Below are 27,927 nucleotides of genomic sequence, written 5' to 3'. Positions count from 1 at the left end.
GTCCGTTTGAAAAAAAAAAAAAAAAACATTCATTTAGTAAAAAAAATTAAAAGCGTTTTTAAGGATTTAAAAAACCTAAAAATAGCAAAAAAAAAAAAAAAACTTTTAATAAAAACTTAAAAATAAAATTTTTGTCTATAAACTTTTTTTTACTTAAAAATTCTATTTTTCAAACATAATTTTAAACAAATTCTAAATAAAATTTTAAAATTTTGACGGTAACGTAAGGAGATTCGTACAACTTTTTTTCTTTTGTGAAGATTATCATATTCGGCACCCAAACTCGAAAAGTTTGGGTTTGCAGCACAAGTTTGACACATGTTAGAAAATGGGAAGGAAGTGATGTGGTAGAAGGAGCATCTTGGCGAAAAAATCATTGGCAATCATGAAAATGCATGGGCATGTGTAAGACAATCTGTGCATAATAAGCTGGGGGCAGGGTGAACGTGGAAAGCAAACAAAAAGTGGGCAATGAAGTGAGTGCACGCGGGGGGCAACGCCAACAGGCTAACACCAGCAAAAAAGAGTTTTTGTGTGGGTTTTGCCTGAATAAAAAAAAGCACAAGAGGACGCAGGAAAACAAGGCTCTAGAACAACATGGCTGCAGAATCTGAGAAAGAAGTTGGTCGGGGGGCTAGCCTCAGGCGCACTGCTAACGTATACGGCCCTAGGATTCTTACACGTACGTGTGTATTTTTTTTTTAATGAGGTGCGCGGTGATTATATATTATTACCCAGTCATACAGAAAGAGATAAGATTGGTGACTTTCGTTGGCCTGGGTTCGCCGGGCTGGGCATAATGTGCGCCGGTTACGTAGTACGGTAGCCACGCCAAAAACGGTGCGCTGCCAAAATTCTCTTTGCTATATAGTATCAGCAATTTTTGAAAGCTTGCTCGCCTTTAACTCGAGGCAAAGAAAGAGATTGTTAGCCTCTTGGGTTCGGTAGCACCGTGACGGTCAACGTTATTTAGATTGCGTTAATAAATAGAGTTTTTATTTATATATATATATAAAAAAAAGGTAATTTATTTTTACCAAATAAATATTGAAAAGACAGAGAAAAAAGAAATTGGTGGAGAATGTCTAGATGTTTATGAGGAGAGCTAAAAATGGTGACGTCTGTATCGAGCCGCCACCTATACCGCTCCGAGTCTATAAAATCCCCACGGTGAAGCCACCCATCCTTCACTCACCACATCTCTCGCACAAGTTCGTCTCTGCCACCTCTCTAAATTCTCCTAACACCATGCAACTTTTCTCAATAATATCGCCTTTTCTCGCAACCTTTCATTCTCAGTTTGTTATTCCCATACCAATACTACTCTTCTGCTCCTTCTTCCTTGTCCTACTACTCCTCCAATGGCACCACCCACGACACAAGCGCCTCCCCCCCGGCTCAATGGGTTGGCCATACATAGGAGAGACCCTCAAGCTCTACACTGAAAACCCAAATTCCTTCTTCGCTAACAGGCAGAAACGGTACACTAATTAAGAAAAAAAAAGTTCATATAGTTGTTTTTTTTACGAGGGAGTTTAATTTGTGAATGTTTTTGTAGGTATGGGGATATATTCAAGACCCACATATTGGGATGCCCTTGTGTGATGATTTCAAGCCCGGAAGCGGCGAGGATTGTTCTTGTGAGCCGAGCTCATCTTTTCAAGCCAACTTATCCGCCAAGCAAAGAGAAAATGATAGGCCCTGAGGCTATATTCTTTCACCAGGGGGCCTACCATTCAAGGCTGAAGAAATTGGTTCAGGCTTCCTTTCTGCCCTCTGCAATAAAAGGGTCGGTGTCGGAGGTTGAGCGTATTGTTCTCAGACTTCTTCCCACATGGAAGAACTGCACCATCAACACCTTGCAAGAGATGAAGAGGGTATGTCGGTTTGCTTAATTAATTATTAATCTGAAAAAGGTTTAATTATATATAATTATTTTACTCCTATTTTGGTCTCTCTCTTAGTATGCTTTTGATGTGGCAATGATTTCTGCCTTTGGGAACAAACAAGACTTGGAAATATTTGAAGGAATAAAAAGCTTGTATCAATGCCTTGAGAAAGGCTACAATTCCATGCCTCTGGATCTGCCTGGAACTCCTTTCCGCAAAGCAATGAAGGTACTACTTTTTTCTTTTTGGCTCTTATTGTCCCACATTGCCTAGAGAACAGCAAAACTCCTGTACTATGTTTTATATATATAATTCAATTTCTGAGGTGCGTTTTTTTTTTTTTTTTTTTTTTTTTTTTTTTTTTTTTTTCCAATTTTTCAAGGCGAGGAAGCTTCTGAATGAGACTTTGAGAAGGCTAATAGAAAAGAGAAGGGAAAGTGGGAGACATGGCGGAGGCTTGTTAGGAGTATTATTGGGAGCCAAAGATCAGAAGCTGACTGATATTCAGCTCACCGACTCTCAAATTGCCGACAATCTAATCGGAGTAATCTTTGCTGCTCATGATACAACGGCAAGCGTCCTAACATGGGTTCTAAAGTATTTGCACGATAATGGCAATCTCCTAGAAGCCGTGACGGTAAATAGTTTTCCCTCAATTTCTTGAATATCTATAATTTTAAAAGAAGTAGAATAATATTGGCAATGAAATATTTTCAGAGGGAACAAGAAGGAATTCAACGCAAGTTAGTAGAAGAAAACCGTGGGCTTACGTGGGAGGATACTCGACGCATGCCGTTGACTGGCCGGGTATGCCTTTTCACTTATACTTATTTAACCTACTCACAATGTATATCGATAGAATATTCAATTTATTTATTTCTATATGAAATAATTGATAATTTAATAATGGAATAAATTTTTTCAGGTGATTCAAGAAACGTTGAGAAGTGCAAGCATATTGTCATTTACATTCAGAGAAGCAGTGGAAGATGTGGAGTTAGAGGGCTACTTGATTCCCAAGGGTTGGAAGGTTCTGCCGCTGTTCAGAACGATTCATCACAGTGCTGAGTTCTTCCCCCGACCCGAAAAGTTTGACCCATCAAGATTCGAGGTACCAACAAAAAATATACAAGGCTAGGCTTTTCCTGACCCATCTGTGTCCCCCTTTGAACCAAGATTCAGGAAGTGGGTCAGCCACTGCTATATTCTATCTTGTTTTGGCAGAAACATAAGGTTATCAATTGTTAGAATATCTCCATGAAGTGTCCTTTTCATTTTTTTATGTGAATCTTCCTCTATTTAGACGATCTGTGCTCAAATCTTTCAACTCTCAGAATCACGTGACCTTCTTTTGTAGCCTAGTAAATTTTTCTTCTTGCATAAATTTGCTTCATTATATATATAATCCTTTACAGTTGAAAGAAATATATATATATATATATATATATATATATATATATATATATATATATATATATATATATATATATATATATATATTTTTACTTGGTGCATGACAGAGATCGATCGAAGACTTTATTTGGGTTCTAATTTGTGTGATGGTGCAGGTGCCACCACGACCAAACACGTACATGCCGTTTGGGAATGGAGTGCATGCTTGTCCAGGCAGTGAGCTGGCCAAGCTTGAGATGCTAATCCTTCTCCACCACCTCACCACCTCTTACAGGTCCTCCTCCTCCTCCTCTCTCTCTCTCTCTCTCTCTCTCTCTGACCCACGCACTTGTTTACATACTTTTCGGTAATTAGTGGACTGTTATACGATTGTTATATAATTAGAATAACATGAAGTAAAAATTAGTCATTTTACTTTGATAAATGCTGATTCAATAGTTAATTTTTACTATCACATAATCAAATTGTATGGCAACTATATAGCAATCTACTAAATAATATTACCCATAAAAAAAATCACTAGCTAGCTTACGATTTATTAGGAAACTAGTTTTTTTTTTTTTTTTTAAATATCAATATTAAAATATTTGTGATGCCTATAGGATCAAAATCATTGCTCTATTAAAAGGTCTAAATTTTATTGCATTTAACGATGTGACAACATATTCATCAAATAACAACATATGCATCATTAGATCTATTAATGTTCATATATATATATATATATATATATATATAGATTGTGTATTATGTGAGATTATGTTATATAAATGATTTCATGTTGGTTTAATCATAATTTTAAGGGTTAATTACCTTTTTAGTACTTAGATTTTCACGTTTTTATTTTTTTTTCACATAGGTTTCAATTTGTGATATTCGAATCACAAATGATACATGACTAGCTTATGGGTAAATACTAGTTTAGTACCTCTATCACCATTTCGTTTACAAAACTAACGGACGACAATAGGGTGGTTTTGGCCACCCCCTAAGGCCAGTCTTGAACCACCCCCATGGCCTCTAGGGGGTGGCTCGACCACCCCAAGGCCTTTAGGGGTCGTTTCGGCCTCCCCTTTTAGGCCACTGGGGGTGGTTCGAGGGTTTTAAGAGTGGTTTAACCACCCCATACTAGCCATAAGAGGTAGTCGAAATTACTCTAATGACAATTTGTTAGTTTGGCTGAAGGAATGGTAATAAATATATTAAATTAGTATTTACCCATAAATCATGTTCCATCTATGATACGAATTGAAACATAAGTAAAAAAAAAAAAAAAAAATATGAAAACATAAATACTAAAAAAGTAATTAACCATATTTTGAACTAATACAGTGACAATATTAAAAGAAGATAGATATAGCTAGTATAGAAATTTTTTCCGTACTCTTTAGTTGACTAGCTAAATAGGAAATTTTTATTTATTTAGGATAATCAAAATAGTAAAAGAAAATAAAATTACAAGAAGAGGAGTGGAAGCCAACAAATTGAGTAGATATATAGGGGATTGATTGGTGGTCCTGTTGGGCGTTCCCAAGGCCGTGGAAGTGGTCCTCAGTCTCGTTGAAGGCGAGTGGGCATTGCCCTTTTATTTTTATATTTGGCAAGCTAGTGGTTACCAATCTAGCAAACAAAAGTAGAACCCTCCACCTACATGTTTCTGTACACGTGGCACACATGCATCATATTGTAGTCAAAAGTACTTTCTGTGGCCTCTGCATGACATACAAATCCTCTGCTCAGATGTCATCGCTCATCATCTCCTCTTCCCCTTCATCGCTTTTCTGAAAAATCTACAACTTCTTCTTCTTCTTCTTTTTTTCCATTTTTGCATCTTTTTTGAGATTTAAAAAGATCCGTTGAAGACCCAGAATTGGAGTACATGAAGATGCAGTTATATATAGATCCTGAGGATCTGGGTAGATCTTCTTCGATTCCATAGCCGTACTGGCTCATATAACTCTAGCCGTTGGATATCTACAACGGGAGATGTGAATCACAGCATAGTAAGCGACATAATTTGCCAGCTGTACTCCAGTCTTGATGATGATCAAATGGCTATGAGAAAACAAAAAAAAAAAAAAAAAGCTAGATAAACAGGTTTCGTTAACACCACAGCTTTGCTCAGGGCGTTTTACACTTCATTTCTTCATTTGTCCACATCCAAAATATTCACGTACACTTCGCTTTTGAGGCTGTGAAATAAAAATAAAAACAAAATCATAGTAATTAACTTTGTTCTTTTTAATGTTGGGTTTAGGTGGCAAGCGGTGGGAGGCGAAGAAGGGATACAATATGGCCCTTTCCCTGTACCCAAACAGGGTTTACCTATAAAAGTAACCCTAAGGAAGTAGACGGAGCCGTGATCGAGCATGAGTTTTTGGGTTCTTGACGACGACCGATCGAAATGTTTTCCAGTGGGGACAAAAGTAACATATCCCCGGCCATTGAGTTTTCTCTCTTTTTTTTTTCTTTTTTTTTTTTTGTTGTTCTTTTTCATTAAATTTCCGTTTTGTTTTTTTTTTCTTTCAAATTTGTCGTTGGGAATCCTTCTTAAATTGCAAGCTGTCTTGGGTTCATATTGTCTGGTACTTTAACGTAGGACGATAGCTAGTCAGTGTCGTTGCATTGTTAACGTGTGTAACGTACCGAATATATATATATATATATATATATGTGTTTCTGCGCAGAAAAAATAATAATCTCTTTTCAATTTGGAACATGTTTTTTGAGGATCAAATGTGTGTGGTCTTGAATATGGATCGAGTTCCTTTCATATCCTAAGATTTTTTTTCCCTTCTCTGCTCTGGTGTACACATAAATTAACTTATTTCATTTGATAATATATATAATATTACCACAAACGCCATGGAATAGGTTCATAGGGCACTGTAAAGATCCACGTAGAGCAGTCTCTCAGCACATGATTGTGACCGACGTGGAAAAATAACAATGTCCAACAAGGAAACTTCATCAAATAGGTTAAAAGCAAGTAGGATAAGTGATGAAGACAGCGTAAGATTTCAAAGGCACCATTAGACATGTTGACCCAATCTTGCTTACGTGAAGCCTTGTGATTGGGCAGGGAAGGGACCACGACTTCCCCACGCTTTGAAGCCTATACAAACTCGATCCACATAATTTTCTTGGATTATGCATTTTGTACAATTCCACATACAACCACCATTCCTTCAAAATCCTTTGTCACATCGAAAAGAATCCAATGAGCATTTAATTAGTTCCACATAATGGAAAATGGGTGCACTTTTTTTTTATGTGACTTACAATGATACATCAAATCACTATGCAATGCAACGAATATTGCAGGGCACTCTAGCTTAAATCACCATTTCAATATTCAATGGATAATGCTTTGATTAGTTCCATAAATGTCATTTCTACACCCACTCTAGTTTAAATCACCATTTCAATCAAGAGACTTTGCTTTGAATATTAGTTCCCTAAAGTGTCATTTCTATACTTATTTTTGTGGCTTTCACATCTCACTCTAGTTGAAATCACCATTTCAATCAAGCGACTTTGCTTTGATTAGTTCCCTAAAGTGTCATTTCTACACTTATTTATGTGGCTTTCACATCTCATATTGTGGACTCAGGAAACTATGTTTGACATAACTTGCAAATTTAACACGGAATTAGAAAATTAGGGTTTAGTGTAATAAGGTCTACGTCAAAACGGGTTAACCTATTTAGACACAAATCATGATTAACAAACGAGTTAAATTCGTGTCAATCCACTTAATTAACTTACATAGCCTATATAATTAAAATACATTTTCTCTTAAAAATCCTAAGTATATAGCCGCATTTTCTGAGATCCTCTAATTGATTTTGTCATCAATCTAATTTTGAATGTGTATAACTGATATAATTTATGCTTATAAGATATAATATTGTGTTAATTTAGATAAGATCAAATACTATTTGTGTTAACTCAACCGATTTACATTAAACAGGTTGAAATGAATCGTATTCATGTTAATCCAACACGATATGTTATTAATTAAATAAGTTATGCAAGTTGTGTCATGTCACCCGTTTAGTTAAACAGGCCGTGTCAAGATTACAGAGTTTGACATGATTAGTTAAATGTGTCGTATTCATATCAAACTATATAGTCGTATACCCACGCTTTAACTCAACATAGTATGAATCCAAATGTTGAATCGAATTTCCACCAATAGGGGTGCGAAAATAAGAGCTCCCACACTTTTCCTTTTTTCCTGGACACACATATTATACAGCTTTAGTGAATTCTACTTGAGATAAAGATTCTTCTTGATAAAGAATTGGAAAAATATCAAGTTATTTAAGTCAGTAGCATATATATCACTCTATAGAATTTTTATTTTTCCAATCAATTCCATGTTTTTGTCCATTTCCAAATAGATTATTCCATCAATTTTTTACTTCATTTTTTTTAATAAAATAACTCCCCTCATGAGGTGGAGGCTGCCCCTTCTAGCTAGAATAGGGGGTAAGTCGCTGTAGAACCCCACACCTCCTATCATCAGCACTCTATTTTCTCTCTCTGTCTCTCTTTTGTTGCATTTTTTTTTTTCTTTTTGTGGAAAACCTTTTTCTTAGGGATATAATTTATATTTTTCACATGGACCCTACTAAAAAACAATGAAAAATAGACGAAAATATCTATTTGAAAAATAGATAAATAGCTAATTACAAAAATTGGAATTCTGAGGAGTGTTTTAACCTAAAACTCAAGTAATAACTTGATATTTCTCCTGAAGAATTTGGAACAAATTGACTATTGGAAATCGTAATATCTTAACATCATGAAAGAGACTTCAGGAAGATTTCTCCTGAAGCCCATTAAATTTTCTTTTTATGAAGAGAAATCCTTCAAAGCAAGACTGCTTCATGTACCTACCCTTAAAAAGATAAATTCAAAACCGACATAATACACTCTACCACACAGATCAGTTAAATCTGACTTTTGCCAGAGATGTAGACTCAAGAGGTTGTTCGCACCCAAAAAAAAAATTCGAACCTTAAACTTGATAATTTATGCCACCAAAGTCCAACCCCTTAGAGTTAGAACCCGGTAGATGTACTCATAAAGACAAGCTTTTCTTGTTTAAATAGAATGTTGTAACTGAAGACCAAAAACTGCTTTTAAAAGAAAAAGTAATGTTATATATTACATTTTTATCTCATAACTATTCCACAATACAAACGTAACAATCCTAGTCAACCCTAAGATTTTTATTTATTTATTATTTTTTTTATAATAATGGTTAATTCAAAAAATATCACATCAATATTGTACAATAATTATATTGGGTACACAAACGTTAAATCATCACATCAAATTCTCAGTTACCACAAATTCAGCCTTCCAGAAGAACAAGCATGTCCATGATATATCACGTTTTTTCTTCTTCTTTATTTTAATGGGAACCTCATGGGAATTTTATATATATATATTTGAACAAAATGTTGAATGGATCTACAAATGACACGAGGACTCCTGTTTATGTTTCTTTCATATGACTGATGGCAAATATATATATATATTTGAAAAAAATGTTGAATGGGTCTACAAATGACACGAGGACCCCTGTTTATGTTTCTTTCATATGACTGATGGCAATGGCACCTTTCAAGTAATACATCAAAGCTGAGAAAAATCATTGCATATCCTAAACAGGAAAACACACACAATGAAACCGATAACTAAGACTTGTTTATCACATTTGAAAAAGACACCATCAAATTCATCCAAAAATAAAAGGGAACAAGTCAAAGTATTAAGTCGCTTTTAAAAAACTTGTCTATCACGCATGAGGAGAACTGGAGAAGGCACATCAAAGGAACACCAAATCCAATTTCCACACCTGGGAAACGTATGGAAACAATTATTTTTTTGTAAAAGGATTACGAAATGGCACAACAATCAAGTAACATGAGCAAAACAGAAGAATAGACAGGATATAAAAGAAAACAGAGAGCCTGGACATCTCAACAAGCAAACTTAATAAGGGGCCGAAAGAGGACCAGTAATCATTGTCTTTAAGTGCATGAAATCGAAAACACAGAGAAAGTACATCAAAGAAAGTGATTTTTTTTTATAAGAAGAAAGATCCCCTGCATAATTAGAATGTGTTCGTTATGAGGCTTTTTTGCAATTTCACTGTGCATCTATCTCTGCAATGTGTGGTGCAAAACAGATGAGCTGATGATATATTTCACATGGATGAGTTGGCTTACATGTACGTATGAGGTGGCTTCCACAATCTCTAGATATTCTCTTTCTAGATGTTGAGTCTTACTGTGCTAGTCAGCAGCCATTGTCAAATCTTGGAATGTTGGGTTGCCATTCCCTGATAAAGAGGGTGGCAATGCAAACTGGTTCACGTATAGTAGGTATATCCAGTCCAACAAAATAGGGGCATCTATTGTTATTTTGATCCCACATGTCTCTGTTAGATGTTTTGTAATTTAGAAAAGGATAAAACTTCTTGAATATGGTGGAATTTTTTCTGAACCGATAAGATAAGACAACATGTCTTAACCTCATGAGTGTCTTTATAATCTACTAACTTTATGTGAGTCATTCATCTTTCTAATGTAGGACTGAAGTCTCCTTTTAAATCTATGATGTCATGTAGTCTTCCAATACCACATGACATTACTAGGTTGCTCTGATACCATTTGTAACGACTTAGAGAAAGTGTTAGTCACATTTGCACTATCACTCCAAAATTTTTAATCAATTTGGAGCTCCTTAAAATCACTTATAAAGTCCAGTTCCACTTAGTAATGAACAGATGCATGATGTTTTTATAATCTCCCCATTATGTGGGTTATTTATCTTTCTAATGTAGGATTGGGGTATTAAAAAGTATCCCTACAGCTTAATGCATTTGTTTCATTGAACAAAAATTCAAAATGTAACTCAATTTCTAATGTAGCTGACATTAAACTGTATTGAGCATAAGATCCACAAACATTGATGCAATCCATCATGAGTGGAGACTATATTTCATGCTCATCTGATCGGTAGCAATCACAAGTCAGCATATAGAAGGACAATCAAGAGAAGGTCCACAACACTTATCAATTAAAAGCAATCAGATGAGGATGGATCAAGCTCAGATGGCGACTTGAACCTAGTCTAATAGCAAAACAGCCAGCCTATATATGACCTGTTCAAGATAATATCCTGAACAACTTATCTCCTGTTTTTGATATATAAGCAACGAACCACACAAGTCATTTCAGTCAATAACATGAGGAGGTCATGAAAATGCTTATCCGATCTATAGCAATCACGAGACAGCAAATAGAAAGAAAACCAAGGAAGGATCAAAACATGTCAATTTTAAAAAGCAAGCAAATGAACTGAGGTCAGATGGAGAGTTGGACCCAAGTTCAATGGCCCAATAATCAACAGACTATAAACCTGACCTAGCTTAAAAAACTTAATTCCTCATTATATTGATATGTAAAGGGCACAAAATAAACAGAAAAGAAAAAACCAGGAAGCTTATACAGCTAAGCTTGCTGTGAATGTCTTTAATTATTTTTTCAATCACTCACACATTTTAAAAACACTTCTCTAAAATACTAGCAGGGTCAATTGTGTTTTCTTTCACATAATCATGAATTAAATTGGAAAAAAAGGAAGCCTAAAAAAATGCATACTTGATCTTCCCTTAGATCCTTACAGTGCCTTCCAGTTGAACTATATCAACCTTCAACGCTCATTTGACCAGCATTTGTTGAACATGAAAACTTAGTTTATGTTGACAAATGGATTCACTTCTAATGCACCCACTTTTTAATGCAGCTCATTCATTGATACATAATCATTTTAGCTCCACTTATGTCATGGACATAGCAATACTTGACTAACCAGAATTTGGAAACCAAATGTGCAGCTAATTCTATGGTCGATTTTTTATATTCTCCATGCAGTTCGACAGGTATATTTACCGTACAATTCTACAAGAATAAAAGTACATTTAGTGCCTCGTTTTGGCTTTTAAAACAGAAAACTTAAACAGCAAAACATCTAAGAAACCAATAAACAAAGCATAAGCCATTTTGAAGGTGCCAACAAGAGCTTTAAATGTTCAGAATGCACATCAAACTAAAGGTTATATCAACCACAAGATGCCGATTGGCTGTAGCTCAAGTGATACCAACTCCCCCTGTAAGAATGGGGAAGAGGGTATGGTCAAGGGTTCAAAATGCATCGGTTGCTTCACTAACTTATCAATTATAAACAAAAAATCTAAAAAAGAAGAGTAAGATAGTCAAGAAACTACGTGCAATTTAACATTACAATACCTTTAGATTTCAAGTGAAAATAAGTTTGTAACAAATACCAACATTGCAATTAGTAGCAATTTAGCATCAGGATCCTTTGAAGTACTTGGAAAGAAAACAGGTTCATGATATGCTACTTAGATCAGATTCTGGAAGGATGCTTATAAGCCTATATAGAACTTATATAGATAGTTTCATTATAAGTTAAAAGGTGATAAGGTAGTCTTGAGTTGTAATTCTTAACATTGTAGAACTTATATAGATAGTTTCATTATAAGTTAAAAGGTGATAAGGTAGTCTTGAGTTGTAATTCTTAACATTGTAGCTTGGTTCGCAGAAAAAGTTTATCATCTATATAAGATTCTAATAGGTTTATAAGTTTCCTGTATTTTTTATGGTTAAAATCAGCATTTTTGAACGAAAAATGTTCCAAGTTTTGGATCGAGTGATCCCAATTGCAATTTTCTGAGTTAGAAGTGAACTATGAAAACACTGTAACAATCACACAAATGCTGTCATCAATTCTCCACTTCAATAACTTTGATTCTATAGGTAATCTTCTCTTTGATGTCCCCTTATGAATAATCAATCAAACGCGAGAAAAGAAATGGTCAGTTTATGTGTTTTCCAGTCATTGATTTTCACTCTTCCATCAATTCAACTAATATTTCATAAATGAATTTCCTCCAGCCCAGCCAAGTATGAGTACGAGCCCAATACTGTGGCCATATATGTAAGCCAAGCTGAGTAGAGCATAATACAGCTCATTTAATTTATGCCCATATGCTTGTTGGAGAACAGTTGACACTTGGACCTAGATATTGCCAATTGATTACAGTTTGTTATTTAAGTGTGTCTCTTTTACATTACTTCAAAAAGCACTCCAAATTAAGTTTGCTCAATAAGACTTATAGAGACTTCAATATATTGAAGCTAAGTTAAGAGACTGAAATCAATGTAACTGCTAGAGCATTGCCAAGTGAAACAGGAGATCTATGCGAACTCATAACTTTTTTTTGATAAGTAATTGAAATTTCATTAAAAGCGTAAGGAGCTCCAGGTACACAGGAAAACGAGAACTCAAAACTAGCAAGAAAAGAATTAAGAACTATAGCTACTTGCATTCTGCACTCCTGCAGTGATGTAAGATACACCAACAAATCAGGGTGACATAAAAACTCACAAACCAGCCTGATATTCAACCTCCCCTTCCCCCACCCAACCTAGTGCATTGCAACGAACAAAAGACTAATGCAACATGTGAAACTGAAGTACTTGGAGATGACAGAACAACCAAGCTAAAACAAATAACATCAACAATAACAACATCCAACAAAATTTGCACCTGCCATATATAATCTAACATTTTCCTTTCTCATTTCAAAGCTCAAGTACTTGAATCCTATGTCTCAATCAGACAAGGAACAATTAACCACTACATACCTGTAGACAAGCTAATAAACAAAAGGAATGAACTTGCATCTAACTTTAGCCGCATACTCCTTATACCCATCCCCGAAAGTCTCAACCATCAAAGCCTCCTCCAGTTTTGCCTTCTGCTCATAGTACAACAAACAAACTGCTGCAACAAAGAGCGAGCTCAAAGGTGCTCGAAGTGCAACACAGTAAGTTACAAACAGCAGCATCGTAGACGCGTATATCGGATGACGGACCCAGCGATACGGGCCAAACTGTACCACAGCCGTAGGCACGACCACCTTTTCCGAATACTTTGCAAGATACAACGTCGAGTTGTACTGCATCAACAGTGTCACCATTATCAAAATCCAAACCCCCACATTGGTCCACCCGCCCGGAATGCGGTGCAGCTCTGGCCCTTCAAATGCGGCCAACCAGTGCCCAGCCATGACTCCCACACAGAACAAAAGGCGACGCCACCTGGGCAGGTTCACCTCCCACTTGGGGTCATGCGGGCGAGCATAGTAATCCCCATATAACCGTTTCCTTACAGTAACATTGAAGAAAAAGAAATAATGGTACACGAAGAAGAACACGAAAGGCCAACCTTCAAGATAGCCATTGAAATGGGCGGGCGGCACAAGAGTGAGCCAAGTGAATACTGAAGTAACAACGGCAAGTTGCTCAAAGATGTTAGCTTCACCAAATATATTCTTGCGAAGGCAATATAAGCCGTAAATTGCAAACGATATCGCAACGAGCCACGGCCAGAACAACCAAGTCCAGCTGAAGTACATCCAAAAGAAAGGGTTGAAGAGCAAATTCACAGTCCATTTTGTTGCCGCAATAGCGATGGATAAGACCCCAGACAACTTGACAATATCAATAGGAGTTAACTGAGAAAGGCTTTTCTTCAACGAATCAAGTGAGAGGTTTTTGAGGGATTTTAGCAATGGGTTGACCGAATCCGAGCTGGTGGTGCTGGAGTACGAACATTTGAGAGAAGGTAAGAAATGTGTTCTTGTTCTTGTTAAAGATAGTGACAATGGGCTTGCTTTAAAAGAGCAATGCAACGGGGATTTGATGAGTTTAAGGCTTTGGTGGCGCTGAGAACTGCTGATTGGCAAGTGTTTGTCCAAATGTCTGAGAGAGACTTTGTTGTTTGCGAAGGTGAAACCGAAAGGGAGAGTCCTAGAGTGGAGGAGAACTGAACTAGTTTCCATGGTTGTCTGAAGCAAAACAGCAATGGATTTCTACAAAAATTTAGCTAAGCTGAGCATTGCTTCTGCGAATTCAATGAAGCAAATGGAATTGGGGAGGAAAGACTCGTGTCGTCGACAGTATGGGTAAGATGGGAGTTTGGATTTCGGTCAAATCCGGGGAAATTGGGCCCAGCCCATCTTTAGTGATGGCCCAAAGTTGATAAGAGTTTTAACTTTGAAGTTGTTTATTCATATACCAACAATAACAACCCAAAAAAAAAAAGTAACGCATGGAGATCTCAGGAGTATCTACCGTAAAACATGAATAAATTATAAAAACATTAACAAACATAGCTCACTAATCTAGATTAGACTTGGAATATCTTTAACCTATTTTATATAACCTATTGGTTTCTCTCAATTTAAAGAAAGTTTATACCTATCTATCTATAAAACGTAACAGGATCCTCTTCAGTTCAAATAAACTGGATAATATCTGGTTAGTTATAGTAGATGGGTATTTTTATCTTTTCACTTTTGAAAGAGACAAAAATATAATTTCACCATAACTAACTGGATATTATTCATTTCAAATGAAATGAAGAGGATCCTAATTCGTATATAACATGATGTATTTTGACTGGAATAGTAGTCTACTTTTCTAGGTAGATATTGTTTTCTACTTTTTTTTTTAGGGACTGGTGGGGTAAATTTTGTTTGTGAGTAATGCTAGACGTACTCTGTATATTATTTTCTAAAAAAAAAAACCTATCCTTATTTTTCTCACCCGGTTTTTAGAATATAATATTTTCATTTTTTTTTCCTACCTTTTTAGAAAATGCTATGTAAAACTGAAAAAAACACTAAAAAGAACACCAAAAAGTTTGTTTGAGAGACTATTATTGCCTTTATAGTGTTGTATATTGCTTAGAATATGTCTTTGTGCATTTATATGGTCTCTCTCTCTCTCTCTCTCTCTCCCAGAAGTATAAAAATCCGTGGGCGAGTCTCCCATGTCTTGTTTGCCAAGTTATCAATCCACGAAACCAAACCAAACCCAACAACGTTCCTGCTGACCTCACCAACCATGCCCCATTCACAAAACGCGACCCACAAAATATCTCTCGCGCCCAAACAGCCCCTTACATACGTATCAGCCTTCCTATCCAACGCCAACGCTTCCAAGAACTCATTCCTTTAAACTTTGCTCCAGAATTAACGTCCAGTTAAACCCTAGTACTGCAATTGTTTTTGGTAACGTTATTTTCAAGATTCTCACCGTAGATCTGTTCCTGTTTTATTGAGAATTAGAACCATATTTTATAGTACTGCTCATTTTCTATCTGAGACATCAAAATAATGATCTTTTCGAAGCTTGGCCGTGCCTTGTCACGGTCTTCTGGCTCTAAGGTAAGTTTTTTCACCATTTTTTTTGTGCTGTTGAAGTTTTCAGTTTTCTGGGTTCTTTGTTATTTATTTGTTTAATTTTTGGTGGGCTAGAATTTGTCGTATGGCGGTGGTGTTGGGAGATCGGTGATTGGCAACGAAGGGCTTCTGGGGTTGCCAGGTGTGAATGCGTATCTGGGTCGTGTAAATGGGGGATTAGGGATTTTGAGGAGGTATTTAGCGACTGTTGGAGCTCACAAGGCGTTCGTTTCGAAGGCGTATTTGTCCGATTTGAACCATGTTCTTGCAAACCCTAGACTACGTCGGCTTTTCTCGAGTGAAGCCCCTAAGAAAAAGAGTAAGTGATTGAAATGTGATCTTTGTGTTCTGAGTTTTGACTTTGTTTGGGTACTATTTGGCCAATGCTGGGGAACTACTTTTATTGTTTAAATACTAGCTAAAATCAATGCGCAGTAGTTGTTTCTAAGAGTAAGAAAAGTACTTTTGTAAATGCTAATGCTACTTGGATTGTGGTATGGACAAGGTTGAGTGTGTATTGCCCTTCATTTGCAGATTATGAGAACTTTTATCCGAAGGAAAAGAAGGAGATTCCAAAGGGAAAGGACCAAAAATCGGAGTCAAAAGGTGAATATATATTTTTTTTTTTTGCTTTTGAGCTGTTATAATCTTTATTTTTTTATGCATTTCCCCCTCATTTCAATGAAAAATTCTCAATTTGGAGATAGCTGTTGCTGATTGTTCAGAAATGGGAAACAAAGTAGGGTATCATTCTTAACTGTTAAGATGTTCTTTTTTGTGTTTTGACGTGTTTCAGGACACCATTTAAGAGCTTTTCTAAGGTCGTAGTTGTTCTTGTATATATTTTCTTCAGATAATAATATAATTTACATTATGTTGCTTAGCATTATGCTGCTAAAATGGAGGATGTCTGTTTGAGCTGCAAGTAAATTGGCGATTGCAGATTGTAGCAGTTTTAGATAGGTCATTGGTGGCTTTTCATTTGCTTGCTTTTTAGGGAGCTTGTGTATTGCACGGTGGATGCTGCAAATCAATGTGTCAGTTTTGGTTTGCAGCAATATGTTGGAGTTTTAGATGTGTCATTGTTGGGTTTTCATTTTTTTGCCTCTAGGGAGCTTGTACATTGGATGGTGGATACTGCAAATTCTCTGGGTAGCTTTAATATTCTGGTTTGCTTTCGGCTTTCCTTTGAGAAATGGCTCTAGTTCATATGGGAGGTAATACCAATTTTATTGTAGCTAATGCCATTGCAGGTGCTAATTTTATGGCAGGCTCATTTTTTGAATCTTGTAAAAGGCTAGCTTGCTCTGTACTTTAGCTGTATTGGGAATGGGGGTTGGCTGGCGTGGTGCAGTAAGGTTGGCCTAGCCTTTTTTTTTTTTTTGGATTAAAAAAAACTATGTTAAGGTTGCCCAAGCCCTGTGGACTAGACTATGTTAAGGGCTTATTGTGATTGTATTTTAGGTTTCTTATACAGAAAAAGAAAAAAACTTTTACTTTGCAAGTTTTTGTGTCTTGTGCACGTCGAACCCTTGAAGTGGAGGAATAAAGCTATCTTACTGCATTGAAGATGTAAGAGATTGGGGAAGAGTTTGCTAAGTTACACACGTTTTGTATTCCCAAATATTTGCTCCCTTTCTCTTCCACAAATTCATAAATAACTTCATTGCAAAACAACTGTGATATCTCTAGTGTGAACTTACGAACCCTTCTTGAACATAACCTTTATGTTCTCTATGTTTGCATTGTTCATGCATCTGCTTTTTATTTATTTCCATGCTGGGTATGAGATATACATTAATCAATTGAAGTAACCAATTATTCTTCTAATGTCAGATGACTCAAAAACAGATGATCAATGGAGTTTTCAAGATGCTTTCACAAAATTTCAGAATTCATTGACCCCTTTTATTATAATTGGGCTGGTTCTTTCTTCTATGTCATTTGGGTCTCGTGAAGAGCAACAGGTAAGCATATCCTTATGTAATTATATTGCCATTCTACAAGCTTCTTGGTTTTATTCAGATCAATTTGCAAAATTCAACAACTAACATACTTTTGAATTACATTTTTAATCATCATTAACACGGCAAAAGCCAACTGTGATATGTATATTTTTCTCATAAAACTTGTTTATTAAGCTTTTCCCTTTCAAATAGCATAGTGTAAAAATATATTCATTGATACCCCATTCTGGAAAAATGATAGAAAAGATCAATTTACTATTAGGTAAACAATATCATTTAATGTTGTTAATGCCATGCTACAGTCCAAGAATAATAGTAATAAAGGGATTTTCATACATCTTAATTGTGGCCAATATGAGTAAATTGAACTTATAAAGAGAAAAAAAAAAGGTCTGGACCCTTCGCTTGCTTAGAAGTGGATTTGAAAGGCCTTGGTCACTCTCCAATTTGGTAATCTGAAGATAGAAATCCAAAATGATTCCTTTCCTTACCATTAATAAAATGACCAGACGTACCTGGTTGCCCAAAATCAGTCTAGACAGCGGGCCCTCCCCTTTCTGGCTGGGTTCAGTTGGGGAAGGGTCAATCTCCTCTATTACCCTCGTTACCCTTCGCCCGCTTAGAAGTGGATTCTAAAAGGCCTTGGTGACTCTCCAATTTGGCAATCTGAAGATAGAAAACCAAAATGATTCCACCCCTTGCCATTAATAAAATGACCAGACGTACATGGTTGCCTGAAATGCAGTCTAGACAGCGGGCCCCCTCCCCTTTCTGACTGGACTGACTCGGGGAAGGGTCAATCTCTGCTATTACCCTTATTAGATAACAAATTTCGCATTATGACCTCTCCCTGATTTGGTTCATTTTCTTTCTATATTGTGTTTTTTTTTTTCCCCTGAAATTATGTCACCACTCTCTTGTGCTTTTGCATTTTTTGACATTGAGAACCCAGTTTTCAAATTAGTAACATTAAGATCTGAGTTTTGAGTCACATCCAAGACCTCCGTCCACATTTCTGTCTAATAAATAACGGAAAGGACACGTAAATAGAATTATGCCCCTCATATCATTTTTTTTTTAATTTAAAAAAAAGACCTCCATAGCCAGTCAACCTACACGGCAGGGATGAAAGTTTCAGATTGTATTGTCATAATGGACGAAGGTTTCAGATTGTGTTTTTTATACGAGGTGCATAATTGTATTTTCATGTTATCTGCTATTTATATGACAGAAAAATGGCCGAAGGTTTCAGATTCAAAGTGATCTGAAACTTGAGTTTTAATATCATCAAATTGGAAATTAGAGTCTCAATGTCAAAATGTACGAAATTACAAGGGTATGGTGACACAATTTTTCTTTTCTTTTTGGCCTTGGCTTTAGGCAGAAAATTGGTCATTTATATTGTTTATGAGAATAAGGATCCATCCGCCACCTTTGGTTCTTGAGGCATAGTTCTCAAAAGGCCTTAGTTTGTCATAAAGCTTGGAGGAAAAATAATGGTCATTTTCAGTCAGATTGGATTACTCAACTATCCTTTAGATTTGAAATTTATTCCTTTCCTATATTCCTGCAAAATTGATACAAGATGAGCCTTGGATTAACTCATTTGACCTGTATGCATCTCAAATTAAGATAATATCATTATAAAACGTTTATTTTAGTTTTTTTGTGTATTAACAACAACAAAATTTGTTCATTAAACTAGTTTCTATATATCCAATTGACTGCCTGACCAGAACTTTTTACTCTTAAGAACCTGGCCTTATTACCTGCATGAGTTATCATTAGCTGAAGCTCCATTAGATAAAGTGGTTTCTTGCATTGACTGGGAGACTTCCATTGATGCTGGTTAAATTGCTCTAATCCCATTTTCTGTTCAGTTTTAACATCGTTTTGTGGACATTTCTTGAAGTGGATTAATTACAATCTTTACCTTCTTGGTGGAAATTTCTTTGGGTGATTGCTTATTTCAGGCACTAGAACTTGTACTTGGGTCTGCATGGTGACGTAATGCTTACGATTAATGATCTATGTAACTTTTAAATTGCTGCATTTTTTCCCTATTCATTTATTTCCCATTAGAAAATGTTTTTTCCTTTTCTTTTTGATGTTAAATTTACTTCTGGTCATTCTGAAATTTCATATATTTTTGCAGATTAGTTTTCAAGAGTTCAAAAACAAGCTTCTGGAGGCAGGTAAAGTGGACCACATAGTTGTTACAAATAAGTCAGTCGCCAAAGTTTTTGTAAGGAGCTCACCACGCAATCAGACAAGTGATGATGTTGTGCAGGGACCTGTTAGTGGTACACCTACAAAAGGGAATGGGGGCCAGTATAAATACTATTTCAACATTGGTAGTGTTGAGTCTTTCGAAGAGAAGTTGGAGGAAGCCCAGGAAGCATTAGGGATAGATTCCCATGATTATGTTCCTGTAACATATGTCTCTGAAATGGTTTGGTACAATGAATTGATGAGATTTGCACCAACACTCTTGCTTTTGGGATCCCTTTTGTTTATGGGGCGGAGAATGCAAGGTGGGCTAGGTGTTGGTGGCAGTGGTGGAAAGGGTGCCCGTGGGATATTCAACATAGGAAAGGCACATGTTACCAAAGTAGATAAGAATGCCAAGAATAAGGTTAGCTTTCTGTTTCTCTGATTTTTTTTTTTTTTGGGCTTCATCCAATTTTTACAGTAATTTATCTTTCCTCACTTAGCAATAATTAAAAAACTACCATGTTTCTAGAAAGTGACTCAAGAGACTTTTTCTTTTCTGGTGGGTTTGTCCAGATCTTTTTCAAAGATGTTGCTGGTTGTGATGAGGCAAAGCAAGAAATTATGGAATTTGTGCACTTCCTAAAGAACCCTAAGAAATATGAAGATTTGGGAGCAAAAATTCCAAAAGGTGCTCTTTTGGTAGGCCCTCCAGGCACGGGAAAGACCCTTCTAGCGAAAGCAACTGCAGGGGAGTCAGGTGTCCCTTTTCTTTCCATATCTGGTTCAGACTTCATGGAGATGTTTGTTGGTGTTGGACCGTCCAGGGTCAGAAACTTGTTTCAAGAAGCAAGGCAGTGTGCTCCCAGTATAGTTTTTATTGATGAGATTGATGCAATTGGTCGAGCAAGAGGGCGTGGGGCCTTTTCAGGTGCCAATGATGAGCGTGAAAGTACGCTAAATCAGTTGCTGGTAGAAATGGATGGCTTTGGTACCACTGCTGGAGTTGTTGTGATTGCTGGCACTAATAGACCTGATATTTTAGACAAAGCTCTGTTGAGGCCTGGCCGATTTGATCGCCAAATTACCATTGATAAACCTGATATTAAAGGTCGTGACCAGATATTTCAGATCTACTTGAAAAGAATTAAACTTGATCATGAGCCATCATATTTCTCTCAGAGGCTTGCAGCCCTCACGCCTGGATTTGCTGGAGCAGACATTGCAAATGTCTGCAACGAAGCTGCTCTAATTGCTGCTAGGAATGAAGGATTAAAGGTCACAATGGAACATTTTGAGGCAGCTATAGATAGGATCATTGGTGGTTTGGAGAAGAAGAACAAGGTACGTCATTTCTAGCCACTTGTGTTACATGATATGATCACATTTTTGAATTTTAACTCTATGACCATGTTGCTGTTGGGGGAAGCTTTTTTTCTTCTTTGGGGGTTCAATGAAAGACCATTGCAATTTATCTGGAACTGCTTTTCATGACACTGCTCATGGAAAGTTGCTGGGGAAACTACACTTTATCCATTTATGATTTGAGTCAAGTTCGAGTTGCCAACCTATGGTTTTAAAATGTTGCATTTGAAGTCTAGTTTTTTCTTCTTTTGGTTAATGAGATTAATATATTTATACTATAATGCGATTGTTGTATTTTCTGGGACTTTTTTTTTTTTGAGAAATGTGATTTATGCATCTGTATTTTAACGATTTATTTCTGGAAAATAATAAAGAATGTGGCCTCACGTGGGATAAGTGTAATGTTTTAAACCACAGGCTGACAATTTGAATTCCACCCTAATCTTATGTAGGTAAAGTGTAATTAGCTCTAAGTTGCTTTTTCTAAAGGTTATGAGAATCCCAAATGCTTTCATTCCATTGCGCTTCTGGACCTGCCATTTGGTTGTGTGTTTTGAAATTTCCAATGCTCTAGAAAGGATTCTTGATCTACAGGGAAACCTAAATTTTTTAAGTTCCAATCTGATCCTTCTTTCCCCCTTGATCAACATCAGAATTTCTGACATCTTTATCTGTCAAGCAGGTGATAAGCAAGCTGGAACGCCGTACTGTTGCCTACCATGAATCAGGTCATGCTGTTGCTGGCTGGTTCTTGGAGCATGCAGAACCCTTGTTGAAAGTGACAATTGTGCCGCGTGGTACAGCAGCACTTGGATTTGCCCAATACGTTCCTAATGAAAACCTTCTAATGACTAAGGAGCAGCTTTTTGACATGACCTGCATGACACTCGGCGGTCGGGCTGCTGAACAGGTAAGCCATGCAAAACAACCAAATTCCCAACTGATATATTTTGGGACTGGAAAGATTAAAAAGTAATAATCCAAGCGTAATGCAATAGTCTATTCAACTATGATGGTGGTGATATGGATATTTTTCTTTTGGATGCAGGTGTTGTTGGGGAAAGTATCAACAGGTGCCCAAAATGACTTGGAGAAGGTGACAAAGATAACCTATGCCCAAGTAGCAGTCTATGGTTTCAGCGACAAGGTGGGTCTCCTCTCTTTTCCTCCAAGGGAAGACTCATTTGAGATGAGCAAGCCGTACAGCAGCAAGACTGCTGCAATTATTGACAGTGAAGTGCGAGAATGGGTGGGCAAGGCATATGTACACACAGTCCAACTTATAGAGGAACACAAAGAGGAGGTGGCTAAAATTGCCGAGCTGTTGCTTGAAAAGGAAGTTCTTCACCAAGATGACTTGCTTCGAGTTTTGGGTGAACGGCCATTCAAATCAAGCGAGGTGACGAATTATGATAGATTTAAGAAAGGTTTTGAAGATGAAGATCAGAAGACTGTAGAGATACCCGTTGCTGAGGAGGAGGATGGATCTTCACCCCTTGAACCTCAAGTAGTCCCGACGTGATTACCAGGGAGGTTGGCTGTAATTGTACATGGAATGAATTATGATTTGTTTTCAATTTCCCTTAACGTGAACAAAATTTGTACAATCGGTATTGATGATTACAGCGCCATCTTTGCTTTGGAATATATATATTTTATGTCTAGTGTAATTTCTGAGCTGTTCAAACCATTCTGCCCATACCACCCAATAACTTCGACAGTATTGCACAAACCATAATCGTTCATAGCTTCGCCACCGGTGTATTTCGTGTTTGCGTCTGAGTTTGTATAGGTTGATATCCGCCTCAATTTGATATGGGTCAATCTAAATTTAAATGGGTTAAATTTATTGACTTTGGCACAATCTATTTAAATAAGCGGGTGGCCCGATTTTGTCCACGTAACTCATTAATAAACAATTTGTATTAACCTATTTAATAATCAGGTTGTGTTAGATTAACCCAAACACAACTCGTTTGACGGATTTCGACCAATTAAAAACAAAATCTGATTTAATTTATATTAGTTATGTGAGTCACTCAAGTTAATTCGAAATTAACTCGCTTGGCTGCTTATCCAATTTGACTTGGACCTAATTATACAAGATTTAATACGGAGATCGTAAATCATGTCAAAAGTATCTGATACAGTAATACTACTTTCGGTTCTGGTGGATGTAGTTATACATGATTAGACGTTGTGAAAACAACTTTTTGGAACGGGATTTACGGGGCTTGATAGTTGATCCAATAAATTCTAGCCACTAATTCAAAATCAAAGGAAGAAAAGATTGGGGACAACTGGACAAGGGCCATCTAAGATAGGAGACAACCTGAAATTGCTATGTATCCTCAATTATTAATGTGACACGTGCATCCTGTTTACACAGAATAAATAATGCAAGTGTATATATATATATATATTAGCACCAAAAAAGATAATGGTAATGTGCCTTCACATTGCTTTACCTTTATGGTACGCGTTTAAGAATATATAAGATTTCAGGATTAAATAAAGCAAGGAATTTTACTTTTGGTTGCCATAGTCCATTGATATGTGGGATGCATTCTTATCTCATAAGTATGACATTGATATTCGATTCTATCTATGGCATTTAGATTTTTAAAAATATAATTGGAATCTCTTCATGAAGATTAAATTTTATAAATTTAATGGTATATATATTGTCATGTTATTTAAAATTTGAAAAAAAAAAATCATATTTAGTTTAGATTTTTATCTGATTTAGATTTAGTTTTTGAATTTTCAATTTTACGAATAAGGTTCATAGGTTTTGTCGGAGTTTAAAATAAGATTTCTCTACCACTTTACCATAAAAGCTAATAGTTTGTCATATGTTACACATATTTCATTTAACATGTTAACGTTTATCTCAACACCTTAATGCAATGCCACATCAACGGAACCAAAGTTTTTTTTTTTTTTTTTAATTTTTATTGTGGATTTGGTCTTTAGGTTTTTAGGTTGTGTTTCTTTAAGTTTAATGTGCCAGATCGATTGCTCTTTTTTTTCTTTCTTTTTTTTTTCTTCCCGTAAATGACTTAGCATTTGTTGACAAACGTGCATTGCATTTAGGTGTTCATGACATGTCAAATGAGACACATGTGGCAGACGATAAACCGTTATCTTAAACAATAAAGTGACAGATAAATCTATTTTAAACTTTGACAAAACTTGATGATGAGACAAAGTAACTAGCAAGAATGAGTTAAATAAATGATCCGTCCCATTAAGATAACCAATGCAGTCACAAAGGGCTATAAGCAAAGGTAAAGCAAAGGGCTCTGGAAGAGATTTTGGAGTCTTTTCAAATAACACAACAATAAAACCGACACCCAAAAAGGCTGGATCAAGGGCACTGACGAGCAGCCACACCATAGCAAACAAAATCAACAAACAAGAGCCGGAAGGAAAAGTCTCCATTCAAAAATAAACAACAATAGAGCAGGGAGACAAAATCACACAAAAGCAAACAAAATAAAAAAAAATTGCAAAAAATACGACGACAGATGAAAGTGGCGACAACGAGACTCAGAGAAGAATGGATACCAGAGGTCTAGAAGGCGTGTAGAATGTCATGAGGGCCACACTTCAACGCGTGGTGGTCGGAATGAGGCAAGGAGCAGCCAAAGGAAACAACGTCGGTGAGGCACATAAAATAAAATAAAATAAAACAAAATCTCCAATAAAATGGATTGTCTCCATTTTACTAGTCGTTGTAGGGAATTCAAATTGACTCATCGACACCCAATTGAATTATTAAATGGGTTGAATAAAGCTTTGAATTTCTAGAACAAGAACTTGGTTGACCCAACAACCTGAAATTGTCCAAACTATAATTTTACGAAGAAGACCTACCAATTCTTTTGAACTTGATTAAAAATTGATATTGGTAGAGTTTTCTTTTAATCTTTTTTGTTTCTTTGAATTAAAAAAAAAATAACTAGAAAGTCAAAAAAGTTACTTTTATCATTTCTAAAATAAAGGTGTCAGAAAAGGACTATGGCGGTGCATTATTCACACTAGTGCTTCTTCTAGAGGCTACCAATGAGGAAGGCTCTCTGTGGCTTTCCTGTTGGTCTCCTTTTCCACCACCCGATTTAAACCCCAAAATATCCACCCTCTTCTTTCCCACATCTCCTTTCTCATTCAATATTTGCAGCTCTCTGTGTCTTTCTCTCATTCACTCATTCTCTGCGGTATACTGTTCATGTATTCTCACCCTCTTGTTTTAATTTATGTTGGTTTCCTTACAATATTCACTAACACTATAATATTGTGTTTTTTAAGGTTAACATGGAATACAAGGAGGAGTACCAGCAGGCTCTAGCGCCCCAGTACGAGTGTCTTCTCTTTGGTAAGCTTTCTTGCTCGGATCCTTTCAAAATCCTCATGTTTTACTGCTTTTTCAGTGAGTTTCTGTTCGAGTGAATCTGAGTAGGGAGTTTGGTAGATACAAAAATGGTGGTGATCGATGATGCAAATAATATGTTGCTTTACAGATGTTGATGACACCCTTTATCCCCTGAGCTCTGGTCTGTCCAAAGCATGCACAAAGAATATTGAAGGTACTGCATTGATCATGATTCTCTAATTCCTGATGTGTTTACAGATTATGTTTCTGTTTAATTACTAATACTACCCCTCCACAGAGTATATGGTTCAAAAGCTTGGCATAGAAGAAGAGAAAGTCCCTGAGATGAATCGTATGTTATACAAGAATTATGGAACAACAATGGCGGGTCTTAAGGTAACTATTATTGTCCTCTTGCTAAAATGAAGAATTTTGAACATGTCATACAGTTGAATAATGAATATATATTCCCCTGTCCAGGCAATTGGCTACGACTTTGACAATGATGACTATCATAGGTATACCAGTTTGGTAATTTCCATCCTCTAATATTGAAAAGTATTTGGTCTCACACTTACCATTTTACAGATTTGTTCATGGGGGATTACCCTATGATATATACACTAAATATAATTATTCTTTTTCTTGAGTTATATTATATACTTGTATTATTATGGGCAATTTCCTCTGAACTGGGTGGAAAGAAATTTCTCCAACCCAATTTAAATGGAATTTATGTCATTTACTTTGTGGGGATCCTCTGTTGAAAAGTATTTGGTCTCACACTTTCCTATTTTACAGATTTGTTCATGGGAGATTGCCCTATGATGCACTAAAACCTGACCATGTTCTGAGGAGTCTGTTGCTTAGCATGCCTTTTAGGAAAGTTGTAAGTTGATTTCTCTATAGAAAAATTCAGATAAATTAATTAGCATGCATGGAGCTTTCCTTTGACAATGTTTTTGGTGGTTACAAAATAGATTTTCTCAAATGCGGATAAGGGGCATGTTGCCAAAGCTCTTAGCAGGCTTGGATTGGAAGACTGCTTCGATCTGGTTATAAGCTTTGAGACTCTGAATCCGACCACCAACGAGAATGATAATGCCTATGATAACGTTGTTCACATTCCTTGTCAACCCAATTCTACCTCGGAGCTTCCCATGTCTCCAGTCATTTGCAAACCATTTGAAAATGCATTTGAACAAGCATTCAAGGCAGGCAGCATCAATCCTCAAAGAACAGTAAGATAACCAACTCTCTATTTGTATGCTAGCTAGCTTGGGTGATTAGAAGCAAAATTGCCTTGATTTTCATTTATAAGTTTATCTTCTAAGAAAGGATATACGCATGTGTTGTGTCAAAGTATTAGTATAAAACTATATAGGTCAACTTTGTTTATCTCTCTATGTGTTTTATTTCATTTAAATTAGTATTTATTTTCATATAAGAGTTTTGATAACTCAGTTCTAGTTTATATTCCAATAAGAACTGCTGACTCAACCCTAGATTTCTTGCGTAATATGTAATGAATCCTCTATTTAAAGGGGTTATGTTATGAGTAAAGAATGAAAAAAAAATTAATCTCAAACCTTGTGTTTGAAAGGTGTAGGTTTCCTTAAAATCTAAGGTATAGGTTCTTTTATAACCTAATTTATCTCGTTGTGAATTTAGGTTCGTATTGTAATCCGGCTCATTTAATTAAATGGATCAGACCTTTCAGTCCTAACTCATTATTTTCATTTTGGGTTTGTGTCAAAAATTGTCAACTCTAATTATAAGGATGTTTTTTGTTTTTTTTGTGGTTTTTTCCAGCTTTTCTTCGATGATAGTATCCGAAATATACAATGTGGGAAGCGTATGGGGCTTCACACAGTGCATGTAAGTCAGAATATATATACTTGAATTAACAGTAGAAATAATTAGGAAAAAAGATTAATCCAATTTCAATTCTGGTGGATATATAGGTGGGCACATCTCATCGTGGAAATGGTGTAGATTATGCTTTAGAGAGCATCCACAATATTAGAGAAGCATTGCCGGTGCTATGGGAAGCCATTAATGAGGAGTCAGGAAGCATAGAGTATCCAAGGAAGATGGCAATTGAGACTTCAGTGAAAGCCTAGCATATATGATCAGGGAGATCAGATCACTAATGTATGTTTATTGGCATTTCAGCAATAATGCCAGATTTGTATTAATTACTTTTTGGTACTGGACTTGTATGATCCCTATCTCTAATGATGATCTATGCATTAATTCTCTTTCTTAATTTAATTTTTTGTGGTGCACTTTTCCTAATTCAATGTTGTTCAATACAGAATTTGTTGGTGCAAATATTCTAAATTTGGAAAA

The 27,927-nt window shown here is 36.1% G+C and overlaps 4 protein-coding genes across 4 annotated transcripts; 3 read left to right on the top strand and 1 right to left on the bottom strand.

Annotated features, from left to right (window-relative positions):
- Positions 1-1,156: 1,156 nt before the first annotated feature.
- Positions 1,157-5,946, top strand: CYP707A2 (cytochrome P450, family 707, subfamily A, polypeptide 2). Its single transcript, XM_059575328.2, has 8 exons — positions 1,157-1,481; positions 1,559-1,877; positions 1,965-2,117; positions 2,272-2,526; positions 2,607-2,696; positions 2,815-3,000; positions 3,458-3,576; positions 5,560-5,946. Exons 1-8 carry the CDS (start codon positions 1,249-1,251, stop codon positions 5,651-5,653), a joined length of 1,449 nt encoding a protein of 482 aa, XP_059431311.1. The 5' UTR covers positions 1,157-1,248; the 3' UTR covers positions 5,654-5,946.
- A 3,128-nt stretch (positions 5,947-9,074) lies between these two features.
- Positions 9,075-14,358, bottom strand: LOC132164001 (protein C-terminal S-isoprenylcysteine carboxyl O-methyltransferase). Its single transcript, XM_059574406.2, has 2 exons — positions 13,055-14,358; positions 9,075-9,174 (listed from the first exon to the last, which is right to left on the bottom strand). Exon 1 carries the CDS (start codon positions 14,251-14,253, stop codon positions 13,066-13,068), a length of 1,188 nt encoding a protein of 395 aa, XP_059430389.2. The 5' UTR covers positions 14,254-14,358; the 3' UTR covers positions 9,075-9,174; positions 13,055-13,065.
- An 869-nt stretch (positions 14,359-15,227) lies between these two features.
- LOC132163485 (ATP-dependent zinc metalloprotease FTSH 10, mitochondrial) lies at positions 15,228-22,873 on the top strand. The gene is made up of 8 exons (XM_059573789.2): positions 15,228-15,642; positions 15,733-15,976; positions 16,192-16,263; positions 17,494-17,624; positions 19,780-20,259; positions 20,412-21,179; positions 21,883-22,110; positions 22,249-22,873. Exons 1-8 carry the CDS (start codon positions 15,592-15,594, stop codon positions 22,720-22,722), a joined length of 2,448 nt encoding a protein of 815 aa, XP_059429772.1. The 5' UTR covers positions 15,228-15,591; the 3' UTR covers positions 22,723-22,873.
- Positions 22,874-25,275: 2,402 nt separating this feature from the next.
- Positions 25,276-27,844, top strand: LOC132163734 (uncharacterized protein C24B11.05). Its single transcript, XM_059574102.2, has 9 exons — positions 25,276-25,420; positions 25,512-25,578; positions 25,724-25,789; positions 25,874-25,971; positions 26,056-26,093; positions 26,377-26,464; positions 26,556-26,816; positions 27,388-27,453; positions 27,540-27,844. Exons 2-9 carry the CDS (start codon positions 25,518-25,520, stop codon positions 27,696-27,698), a joined length of 837 nt encoding a protein of 278 aa, XP_059430085.2. The 5' UTR covers positions 25,276-25,420; positions 25,512-25,517; the 3' UTR covers positions 27,699-27,844.
- The last annotated feature ends 83 nt before the right edge of the window (positions 27,845-27,927 follow it).

Source organism: Corylus avellana, chromosome 8 (assembly GCF_965113065.1).
Source record: "Corylus avellana chromosome 8, dhCorAvel1.hap1.2, whole genome shotgun sequence".
Taxonomy (NCBI): Eukaryota; Viridiplantae; Streptophyta; class Magnoliopsida; order Fagales; family Betulaceae; genus Corylus; species Corylus avellana.
The sequence above is the reverse complement of the archived record's forward strand: the minus strand, read 5'-3'. Positions and strand labels throughout refer to the sequence as shown.

Coding starts and splice junctions, on each gene's coding strand:
- CYP707A2 (XM_059575328.2), top strand. CDS start 1,249: ATGCAACTTTTCTCAATAATATCGCCTTTTCTCGCAACCTTTCATTCT. Junction 2,527..2,606: donor ATCTCCTAGAAGCCGTGACG/GTAAATAGTTTT, acceptor AAATATTTTCAG/AGGGAACAAGAAGGAATTCA. Junction 2,697..2,814: donor GCATGCCGTTGACTGGCCGG/GTATGCCTTTTC, acceptor AAATTTTTTCAG/GTGATTCAAGAAACGTTGAG.
- LOC132164001 (XM_059574406.2), bottom strand. CDS start 14,253: ATGGAAACTAGTTCAGTTCTCCTCCACTCTAGGACTCTCCCTTTCGGT.
- LOC132163485 (XM_059573789.2), top strand. CDS start 15,592: ATGATCTTTTCGAAGCTTGGCCGTGCCTTGTCACGGTCTTCTGGCTCT. Junction 15,977..16,191: donor TGAAGCCCCTAAGAAAAAGA/GTAAGTGATTGA, acceptor CTTCATTTGCAG/ATTATGAGAACTTTTATCCG. Junction 22,111..22,248: donor GCGGTCGGGCTGCTGAACAG/GTAAGCCATGCA, acceptor TTTTGGATGCAG/GTGTTGTTGGGGAAAGTATC.
- LOC132163734 (XM_059574102.2), top strand. CDS start 25,518: ATGGAATACAAGGAGGAGTACCAGCAGGCTCTAGCGCCCCAGTACGAG. Junction 25,579..25,723: donor GTACGAGTGTCTTCTCTTTG/GTAAGCTTTCTT, acceptor GTTGCTTTACAG/ATGTTGATGACACCCTTTAT. Junction 27,454..27,539: donor TGGGGCTTCACACAGTGCAT/GTAAGTCAGAAT, acceptor GTGGATATATAG/GTGGGCACATCTCATCGTGG.